The sequence below is a fragment of the Electrona antarctica genome, assembly GCF_951216825.1.
Source record: "Electrona antarctica genome assembly, chromosome: 13".
In the NCBI taxonomy this organism is placed as follows: Eukaryota; Metazoa; Chordata; class Actinopteri; order Myctophiformes; family Myctophidae; genus Electrona; species Electrona antarctica.
The window spans coordinates 23,758,738-23,770,046 of NC_136794.1; the positions used below are offsets into that span (position 1 = coordinate 23,758,738).

The 11,309-nt window shown below is 41.2% G+C and overlaps 1 protein-coding gene across 1 annotated transcript; it reads left to right on the forward strand.

Annotated features, from left to right (window-relative positions):
• The first annotated feature begins 1,441 nt into the window (after positions 1–1,441).
• Positions 1,442–8,157, forward strand: umps (uridine monophosphate synthetase). Its single transcript, XM_079519088.1, has 10 exons — positions 1,442–1,732; positions 3,059–3,212; positions 3,872–3,996; positions 4,125–4,312; positions 4,671–4,768; positions 4,898–5,058; positions 5,443–5,560; positions 5,869–6,044; positions 6,294–6,408; positions 6,859–8,157. The coding sequence occupies exons 1-10, from the start codon at positions 1,583–1,585 to the stop codon at positions 7,035–7,037; spliced, it is 1,464 nt and encodes a 487-aa protein (XP_079375214.1). The 5' UTR covers positions 1,442–1,582; the 3' UTR covers positions 7,038–8,157.
• Positions 8,158–11,309: the final 3,152 nt, after the last annotated feature.

Here is an 11,309-nt window from a genome sequence, read left to right on the forward strand (position 1 = left end):
GCGCCTCATATGAGTTGTGAAAGTGAAATTTCTGCTTATTAGAATAGCTAGAATGTACAGATCCCTCAATGTGTCATTTCAATTTTGGCAGGTTGATTGCATGTGTTCAGGATTTGTGGCATTTCTTTGGAAGATGGATCCTTCATGCAAACCTGCCTAGGCAATTGGAAAGGAATATGAAATAACTGACTGTTGCTTGATCTGCTTGATCACATCACTGCATGATAAACTAGAACTGCACTCTGTCGAGTGCCTACTTGCTTGTTGCACACTAGTAGGCCATAAATGGCTAGTAGGCCATACTTACTAGTGCGCAAGCAGAGCGTGCAAGTACTGTAGACCGCTACAAACTTTCAAATCTCAGCCTCTGTGAAAGAACGTTTGCAATATTGAATTATTAGGTTTAGCTATTTGCTACGTACCTTGCTTTTGGAGGGGAAAAGTAGTATTTTGAAGTGATTACTTATATGCCTGTTATGGCAGAGGTGTCAGATTACATACATGTATACATAGGGGCATTACCTTTAGTCCACCCGACACTGAAACATGTCATCGTTACGTCACCATCGATAACCAATTATACCCTGGCATTGGTACATATATTCATCACGTCATGGGACATACGCAGAAAACATACCTGCACGGTCTTCTTCCGTAAGAAGAAAGAAAAAAAGGCTAATTTACTTGTCAATGTGAGTTATAGACCAAAATGTGAAGCGTTTGGGGTGGAGGTTCGTTCATGTGTGATGCCCTTTCCACCTACCTACAGTACAGTATTCCCTACTTTTCCTCCATTTTTTTCTATACCCTTTATGACATTTTTTGTGGCAGACTGGCAGCATGATTATATTCTATCCGATGCTTATTAGAATAGCTAGAATGTACAGCAGATGTTAAATGTATCTTTAGAGAAAAAATCACACCCATGTGAAGTGAGGGGCGCTAATATATTAAATATATCTAACTCATGTTGATTAGGTGATGTAATGGTGATGTAAAATAAATGCTGAGCCAACACAGACATTAAACGCCATTAACAATAAAGAGACAATATCACGTAATGAGGCACATATGACGTAAATTTTTCCTTCATTGTCAATGGCGTTTACAAAACAAACATTGAACTAACAATAGATTCTGGATGTAGAAATGCTCTGTTACAAGTAGGCTACATTGAAAATGTCATTGTGTAGTGCTAGCTTTTACTGTAAATTTCGCTTTGATTAAAGTATTGGCATCGACATATAATTAAGGACATGAACCAAAAGTAAAAGTACTCATTATGCAGATTGCAGAATGTATTTTTAAAGGTTTTCGAAATGTGTCATTTGATTTCACAAATAGACAATCTACATGCTCACAACGGTGAAAAGACTTCAAAGCCCAGGATGCTTTGCGCACTGAGCAGTGCGAGTGCGCATCCATGGTGCTCATCAGCGGAAGAGTTTCCGAACCGAAGGCGACCACACGGGGCGAGGACTCGAGGAGAGGAAAAACAACGTGAGCTGTACCATAGAGCTGTACGACCGAAGAGTTGTACGTGTTCCCTCCAGAGCTACTGCTGGAAATCTTCAGATCAAAGATGGAAAACGTCTGTCTGGACAGTCTAATCTTGAAACTTCACGATGTCAATGCCGTTAAATTTGGGCAATACAAGTTGAAGTGTGGCTTGTTGACGCCAATTTATATCGACTTGAGAGTGCTTGTGTCTCATCCATCTCTCATGAACCAGGTAAACACGTGTTATCTTTGCAGCATCACATGTCGTTTACACTGTGGAAGATTCTAATCGATATTTGGGGTAGTCTATGCTTTAAAAGAGATTAAGAGAACTTTTCTATGTTCTATTCGGTGGTACTGTAGAACGGTGACTTCACATTCACACTCTACTGATAGTTATTCATTCTAGTTTAAATGAAAATGTACAAAAGTGTTGAGTAGACGAGACTGGATCCACAGGCCACTCGGTCACACTCCCAACAAGACCCAGACACGCACAAAAACACTACTGTTCATGCATTTGTGGCAAGTGATTTTCAACCACCAACATCCAACTGGAATCGGATATGGTTTACCAAAGTTGTCCAAAAGTTTTCTCTACTTGCCTATAAAAAGCCACATACTGCAACATGCCTGATGTAGCCAGGATGGAGAATCAAACTTCTATTTGTCACAAATTTATACAAGTAGAAGCAGCGAAATCTTTATGGGGCTTGTTTTGCAAATAATCTAGTAGACTCTCAACTGAACAGTTGATCAAACTTAATTTTTCTTCACTGTGTGGTGTATTATGAATCATAACTACATGGTTAGTCACAATTGTACATATAACTTCTGTAAGCCATTTCTCCAGTGTCTTAACAAAGTGCCTTAAACTGAAGTCTATTTGCATATCAATTGGTCCACAGGCAGGAAGCCACTCTCGGGGGTGAAAGACAGTCATTCCAAATTGTAGGGTTTACCAGATGACTTCTCAAGATAATGCTTGGGAAGTGATCTTTGCTGATATTATCTTTAGGGTCAGCGACCACAGGCCGTGGCTTACGGCAGCTGTACAAATACCTAGGCTATCTTTGGGGTCTGTTTCAACATATTTTATAACTCAGGATGCTTTACAGGAGCATTTTATTATTATAGTGCCTGTCACAGGTGGGGGTCCTTTGACTTCCTTACACACACACACACACACACACACACAGGGACAAAGGTGACACCCACATATTTGTATAAAGAGATGGGACACAGAAGAGTTGGGAGGTTGGTTGGTTGGGGTGAGTGAGCGGAGTTGGTTCATGATGGACAGGCTTGGCCTGGCCTGAATGCTGTATGGAATTGATGCTTGATGACTTGATGCGTGTAACTTGATGTAACTATGGGATATGCCTTGATTGAATAAAAGAAGGACTTTGCCTGGATATCGCGACTCACTTCATGCTATATTAAGGAAAATTAAGGAGATAATCCACAGACCTGTTTAAGGATAGATTCCACAACTGCAACAGACGTAGGCTTCTGTCAGTGTATAGCTCCATGCTTAACCAATCTGTGTTCTGTACAGGTGTCTAGTCTCATTTACCAACGCGCACAAGAAGAGGAGCTTAAGTTTGACTCTGTGTGTGGAGTTCCATACACTGCTCTGCCCTTGGCTACAATCATTTGTTCCACACATGAACTACCCATGCTCATCAGACGAAAGGAGGCCAAGGACTATGGTGTGTGTGTGTGTGCACTACAGTTACCTTTGACCTATTTCCACATCTCTGTTGGTATATGAATATGACATGAAACAAAGTGATTGTATTTGTACATTTTGTAGCTCAGTTATCTTCTACTTTGAATTAACTGAACGTAGAGAATGGCTGCATTATTTAGCCAAATGTCTTATGATATAGAAGGCCAAAAACGGATCTGACCTGATCTAGACGAAAGCCATACTACACATTGCCAAGAAACTGCTTATGGTATCCAGTCAAAACAATCAATTCTGCAAGTTTTCAGCTACTTCAATGTTTTTAGTAGAAGATTACATTGCTCAAGTGTAGGGTTGCAAAATGCAAAGGTTTTTGCATTTTTAAGGAATTAAATTGTGCACTTTAGCCGAAACATTAGTCAAAACAATATAATCAGCTTTATTGTCACATTACAGATTTACAAGAGTGGGTGAAATTAGTGTTTTCTTCCCCCATAGAAAAATAAAGGGAAGAAGAAGGGAGGAGGGCGGGGGGGGAGGAGATCTAGTTAAAGTATTTACATATAATACCTGAGATAACAAAGGTGAGTGAGCATAACAGCAGATGTATTCTGTGCATTTTACAGTATATACTTATGGACGTTAGTTAAGGTGCTAGAATTGTGTAATGTAAACCCCTAGGCACCAAGCGTATGGTGGAGGGGACAATTCGTGAGGGGGACACTTGTCTGATCATTGAGGACACCGTGACCAGTGGCACGAGCATCCTAGAGACTGCTGAGGTGCTCTACAAAGAGGGACTGAAGGTATATTAAAATAAGCTATTAATGGTAATACTAATTATAATGAGCGAACCCAAAGAAATGCTCAGTGTGAGAATGTAGAATAATTTTCTGTCATTTAAAACTAACCTTATAATTTGTCGTGGTTGAAGGTGACAGATGCGATTGTGCTAATGGACAGAGCACAAGGTGGTGTGGAGAAGTTGGCCTCTAAGGGAATCACCCTCTACCCAATCATCTCCATGTTTAAGCTGCTCAATGTGCTGCTGGCAGCTGAACGCATCGATGCCCGTACTGCCCAGAACGTACGCAAGTTCATAATGGACAACAATACTTTTAGGTACAACACTGAGGTGGTGGTGTTTTTAATATTAAGAGAAATGGAATGCCTGCAACACTCTGAATTAAGTAAAAGTCTCAGCACGGCCCAAACAGCCAAAACTCAATAAATGTCCTTTCACTTATATTTATTTGCCTCATCCACACAGAGCAACGGACGCGTTTTCAACGTAATCGGTAAGATGAGGATGACCGATTAGGTTGAAACGCGTGAAAGAACGTTTATTGCGTTTTATTATTGTGAAAGACACCTAAAAGGGTTTATGCGGTGTGCATGTTTATGTGAGATTAGACATTGCTCTGCCTGCCCTCTGTGACATTCACCTGAGCCCAACTTTTAAATGTTCTTGCCTATTCAGCACTAAGGAGGAGAATGGTAATGGTTCGCCTGTCACCAAGAAACCATGTAAAGACCAGAGCGAGGAACTGAGCTATGAAGACAGAGCAAAACTACCCAGTATGTTTCATTGTATATAAAGCTGTAACATTCCATTGGAGGACTAAAGGTCCTACAGAAATGCTTATATCGGCGACATTTGTGGATCTGTATATTAATATCACATTTGAATAACGCTTTTACTTCCAGACGTCCACCCCCTGGCATCCAAGCTACTGAGAATTATTGAAGAGAAGCAGTCAAACCTGTGTGTCTCAGCCGATGTGACGGGCTGCGAAGAGCTGCTCCAGCTGGCCGACCTTCTGGGTCCAAAGATATGCCTCCTTAAAACCCATGTGGACATCCTTCAGGTAGGCGACCTACAGGCATCTGCCAGTGCCAGGAAGGGAGCCAGTTAAACAGGATAGAGTGCATGTTTAAAGACCACCCAAAGGCCAGAATAGCCCTCTTTCAGAAATTTCTGTAACTGAACAATAAATGATTGAGGGGGATCTTTTCCCCCTTTTAAACAACATAGTATCCACCTAACCTATTATACTGCAGGCAAAGGGATAGAAACAAATCACGGGGTGATGAGGTTATAAAGCAATATCTTGCATTACTTTTCATGTAGCATTGTCTACTCCTCAATCCCCTTATTCCATGTTCTGTCCAAACTCATCCCAATCAGGACAAGACAAAACAAAACAAACGAGCAACATCAAAGCTAAAATGGTCGTTCTCTCTAAATGCAGGACTACACACCAAGCTTCAGCCAAGCACTGAAGGCCCTGGCTGAGAAACACAACTTCCTCATCTTTGAGGACCGCAAGTTTGCAGACATCGGGAACACGGTGAAACACCAGTATGAAGGTAAGAAAATGACAGAGGTTTTAGTAGACATTGTTGGTCATGGGAGTTTCTCTTCAGTTGTAGCGTATGGAAATACAATAATATGTGCTGAGCTGCAAGGTTCATTCATTGCTGAAATAGCCTGAATCTGCTTTTAACATAACTTGACACACAAAAAGAATGTTTACTTTTAGGGCAAATGTGGTATACTGTGGTGGTAACAGGTCACTTGTTTCGCCTTTTATATGCCATCCGGGCGCGGGGCGCCCCTGAATGGAGATGTAAGACACAAAATCATTACTAATTTCTGTGATTATCCTTTTCCCCAGGGGGTTTATACCAAATCGCGTCGTGGTCCCACATAGTGAATGCCCATGCTGTTCCAGGTCCTGGAGTAGTGAAGGGGCTGAGTGCTGTGGGCAAGCCAATGGGGCGAGGCTGTCTGCTCATAGCACAGATGAGCTCCCAGGGTTCACTGGCTACTGGTGAATACACACAGGCAGTGGTAAGCATGTCTTCCCTTAAACACCTATTTTTTGTTTGTTTTGTATGACGGTGTCATGAAAATTCATCGTGCTGAAACGATTGCCTATTTTACATTTCTGAAAATATTGCCTATAATATGGATGCCAGTTTGAAAATGGTTAAAAGCATGACTATATATCATGATGGTTTAATTGAATTAATCTCAGATTTGTTGATAATACTGTTTGTTTCTCACAGTGTATCACTGCGTGTTATGTTTCTTCTATAGCTGAAGATGGCAGAGGAGCAGCCAGACTTTGTTCTTGGGTTTATCTGCACGTCAAAGATCAGCAAACAACCAGAGTTCATCCACATGACTCCTGGGGTGCGGATGCAAGCTGGAGGTTAATTGACTTATAGTGACTTCTCTTTTGGACCTGTCTCATATTTAGTTATGTATCATTTGAATTATGAAGTAAAATGTCTTTAATATATTTAATCACATGAACCCTATCGTGTCCCTATTCTGGGGTCAACATTGGGTCAGAATCGCATTGCGTCACGTTGCTGTGAGCTTGTAGATCAGCTATTTTCAGAGAAGCTATAGTGTAAGAGCAAAAACAGGTGGGGGGCTAGTATAGAGCGCTGTAGAATCCGGTCAATTGAGTATAGGGTTTAAGTGATTAAACCTCAGTCACTGTAGTGAAAGAAAGAAATTGATGACACAATGTTCAAAGCTTGCCACTGTCTACCACAGGGTGGTGCTGTTGTACAAGGAATCTACTGTTAAGTAAAATTTCAGCTCAGTATTCACCCCTCTGCTCTGATCTCTCACCTATATCCTTTCTTTCCAGGCGATGAGCTGGGACAGCAGTACACCAGCCCAGAGGAAATTATCTGTAACAAAGGCTCTGATGTCATCATTGTTGGACGGGGTATCTTGGGGGCCTCTAATAGGCTGGAGACTGCCGAGTTGTACAGGAAGTCAGGATGGGAAGCCTACATTAAGAGACTTGGTCGGACTAGCCAATAACAAATCAGAGGTTGTGTCCGTATCATAAGTGCTAAGTGCAAACTTTCATTGACTTCCGTGTAGTTTCCTTAGGGCGGTAGTTCTCACGGAATTATCAGGTTGATCAAACTTTGTAGATATAGTCCAGAATTGATTTGCTTTCGATAATGATGCTTCTGTGAACAAAACACATTTGGTACTGGATGGTAGGGGCGATTTCTCATTTGATACATAAAATAGAACTAAATCAATAAACATCACATTCATGATTGAATTCACTGACAATACTAATGCTTGTAGAAATCAAGCCAACCAAGTTATGGTCCCTTTAGGTCAGGGATGTCAAACTCAAATACACAGTAGGCCAAAATAAAGAAATCGGTCGAGGTCGAGGGCCGGACTGTGTTTCAACACACGGGCACGGTCATGAGGACGTCCCAGGCAAACAGCAAAAACGTAAATGCATTTAAAACTGAAAATGCATTATTATTAAGCTCAGTTTCCTGTTCTATGATCCTCACCAAGCACTGATTTCATAGTATGTGATATGTGCCAATGCACTCGCAGTGAATTGTCGGACTTGTAGTATTATGGTGGTCTGTGCAATATACCAGAGGGCCAGTTCTAATACTAATTAAATCTCATCCCAGCGTGGACAGTATTTGTTGCTTTCAGTTTGTTGTATAAAAAACATTGATAGATTTTGCACCATGATCCTTACTGATACAAAAAAAGACATGGCAATATGGTTGGAAAACATAGTATTCCTTTAAAGATTTAAAGATGCTATCACATCAACATACTGTACTTGCTAGGTGCACATGTATAGTCAACTGATTTGTGTTTGTAGGGGAATTTATTATTAAGGGAACAAGTGGGGCAAATCTAGTTTAAAACTGAAATCAAATGAAATTAAACTGATCGTGCACACTGAAAGTTCTGAATTCAACTTAAATAGATTTAGACTTTGATGCTCGTCAAAACATGCAATTTTCCTCCTATATTCTATGTCTGCAGAACGTCATAGGGGCTACATAATATAGAAACATGGTGTTTAGTTATTGGTCTACGGACATGCCACTCAGTCATTCTGAATTGGAACATTCCTACTATACTGTTTTACGGGATAAAGACTTTTTTTTTTTTTTAAACAAATTTTATTCAAAGAGACCTTTTTAATTTCATGTTTTATTCACAACATATCCTCAGACAGGAATGCAATGTGTGTGTCTTACTGTATATAATCTTACAAAATGGTTGTGGCAGGAGTTTACATGCCGTTAAATGGTGTGACTTTTGCAGGGTTCCTACGCAAGTATGGAATGGTATGGAATTTTATTTAATACTTTTCAATGTCTGGAAAATGAAAAATGTATGATCTTTTTTTTGGGGTCTCTGGTCCCTGCCCGGACGGTGAGTCCAGCTTGTCTGTCGCCTTAAGGCCTATTCATACTCCAGTTTTAGGTGATAAGGTGACCACCGAAAACTACAACATGATGTCGCTGCAGTGATAAGCCACTCACCCCAGAACTTCTCTGTTTTTACTTGCAACCGTTTTGGTGGTCACCTTATCACCTAAAACTGGAGTATGAATAGGCCTTTAGGTGCCTGGGGTGTCCGTACTCTCACGGCATTCTGTCACCAGTGGGCCTTTGCCCCTGGCCGCTGTGGGAGTGCCACCTGACGGCCAGGGGGGCGCAGCTCCTCCTTTCTGGATGTCCCTCTTGACACTGAACTGTCCACTTTTTTGCTCCGATACCTTGGTTTCTCGCCCGGTGAACAACCCGGCCTGAGATTAGTCTGCATGAAAAAAGTGGAATTTTGAAATTCCAAATGTGTAGGAACCCTGCTTTTGGCATTAGGAACACCCACAGCTATAACCTGTACTCTTATATGTCCTTATTTTTTCAGTATTTTCCCTCCTATTATTGTGTCTTTTCATGACAATTAAATTATTGCCTTTTGTGTAATGACACTTTAATTAAATAAATGTATCATTGCAAATGTGTGTAGTATTATACTGATTCATGTGTAATTTGAAATGCAGTTTGACAGCCTCTGTAATTAATACAAATTTTGACATACATTTTCCATTTACTTTTACAGTATAGGCTAAATATAACTATATGCAAAGTATGCATGAGTGCTGCAAAATGTCTAGGTATAAGGTTTCTAATTATGTTTCTAGATGTTTTATCACTTTCCATGAAGTCCAGTGACTAAGTGGTTGGGTGATTTTAGGACAGAACATGGCATTAAATCTATATGTGTTGACATTACTTAAAGCAATGGCCACATATAGTCACTTATACCACACTATTGCATTGCATAGGCTACAGTAGCCTATACTATGATGCTTGCAAAATAAGTGTCCAGCAGCGCTTTGTGTGCTTTGTGTTTTCGTGTATAGCTTATGAATATAAATGGACTGCGATGAGAAGTAGGCTATACTCACATAGGCCTATATGCCAACCACAAACCAGTCAGTTGAGGATTAGCAAAATGTGACTCAGGTAATCAGGTTATTCTTTCATCAATATGTAAGCTACAAACACATTTTGACAGACTCAACAATATGAGTTGCGGCTTGCCCAATATTTGACAACATGAATAAACATGAATATAATTTGAATATTAAAAACTGTCGTTTTGTGACAATTGCTAGTCTTTCTTTTCACAGTAATGTGTAATGTATACAGGCTACTGGTAGACAACAGTCAAGAATTCCATAACTTCGTTGAGTTCGTTCCAAAGTTTTGGTGGGCACTGGGGGCAGGGTGTGCCCAGCGAGCTGGCAATAGCCCGGCCGGTAGGAACTTATTTGCAAGCCATATGATATGGAAATGATGTGTAAATGATTGGGCCGAGCGCTGAACAAGACTGACAGATACACAGCCGAAGTCGGCAGGTGGGGCGGGCTTCTCTATGACATGACTAACAAGCTGAATGAATGAAGTTACCTTTCAATGCTTCCTTTCTCCTCCCGTGGATCATCAGGGCTGGCACAAAGGTCAGATGTGCTGCGTGGTAGAAGGGAGGGGGGAGAGAGACAGTGAAGGGGCGGGGGCCGGTTTGCATAGAGAGGGAAAGGATCGGTAACGATAATGGACGGTGAGAGAGGCTTGTGTGTGTGTGTGTGTGTGTGTGTGTGTGTGTGTGTGTGTGTGTGTGTGTGTGTGTGTGTGTGTGTGTGTGTGTGTGTGTGTGTGTGTGCGTGTGTGCGTGCGTGCGCGCGCGCGCGGCCTTTCTCTCACCCTTCCCCCTTGTGTCAATATTGGATCAGAGCAACGCACCGTGCGACAGGTGTCTGTGCTCTGTGCGCGCGCCCCGAGGATCCACACACACTTACCCTCCCATTTGATGTGGAATAGCCAGGAGAGAGAGAGAGAGAGGGGGAGGGAGAGAGGGAGAGAGAGAGAGAGAGAGAGAGAGAGAGAGATACTGTTGAGGACTTGAGGTATAAAAGGTGTATACCTGCCACCAGCCGCAGACGTTCAGTGTGACTAGGCCTTAAGATGCGCACAAAAGTTGAACTGAGTGTAGCTCTTTTTCACCTGCTCCCACAGTAGGCTAAAAGGTAGGCTGACTGAAGTTGTATATGTAGCATATAGGCTATTCAAATTCGTTTAAAACGTTGTTTTTGTAATAGCTGCTCTTAACTTTTGTTCCCTCATCTGTTTCTAAGGTCGGACAGAAACCACATGAGACCGAGACACGGAACCATCAAGACATTCGGACATTTTCGTTACTTTTCGTTGTCTGTATTTGCCTCACGTTGAGCCTCACGCACAATACCTGAAGATGAAGTTTTGTTCGTTCGGCTCGCGTTATGCAGATACAGGTTGGCGACTGAAGAAGAGGAATGTCGAAGATCATCATCTTCTTCTTTTTTTCTTTTCTTTTTCTTTTTTTTTACCTCCCACCATTGAAGAGCATCATTGACAGACACTAGCCTATTGTCAGTCCCAGAATTTAAACAAACACAAATACTGTTTCATTTGTAGGCCTATTGCTTTTATGGATTTATTTATTTTCCTTTTCTATATTTTTTATTGGGGGGTGGGGAGGGGGACCCCTTTCCTCATTGACATCTAGGCTAAACCTAAAGCAACAGGTGAATACTGAATAGTTCATACAGACTTTGGGTCACCTAATTTGCTGGCCAATTAACTCACACTATAGGATTATACAAGAAAGGTCTATAGCATTTATGCACAGATCAGTTTCTTGACTATCAGGAGTTTTTTTTTTTTAATGAGACAAAAATATATATGTGTTTTATTTTATTATTTT

Excerpts from the sequence above, each read along its gene's own strand:
- umps (XM_079519088.1), top strand. The coding sequence starts at position 1,583 with ATGGAAAACGTCTGTCTGGACAGTCTAATCTTGAAACTTCACGATGTC. Across the intron at positions 3,213-3,871 it reads AAAGGAGGCCAAGGACTATG|GCACCAAGCGTATGGTGGAG; the intron begins GTGTGTGTGTGT and ends GTAAACCCCTAG. Across the intron at positions 5,059-5,442 it reads CCCATGTGGACATCCTTCAG|GACTACACACCAAGCTTCAG; the intron begins GTAGGCGACCTA and ends CTCTAAATGCAG.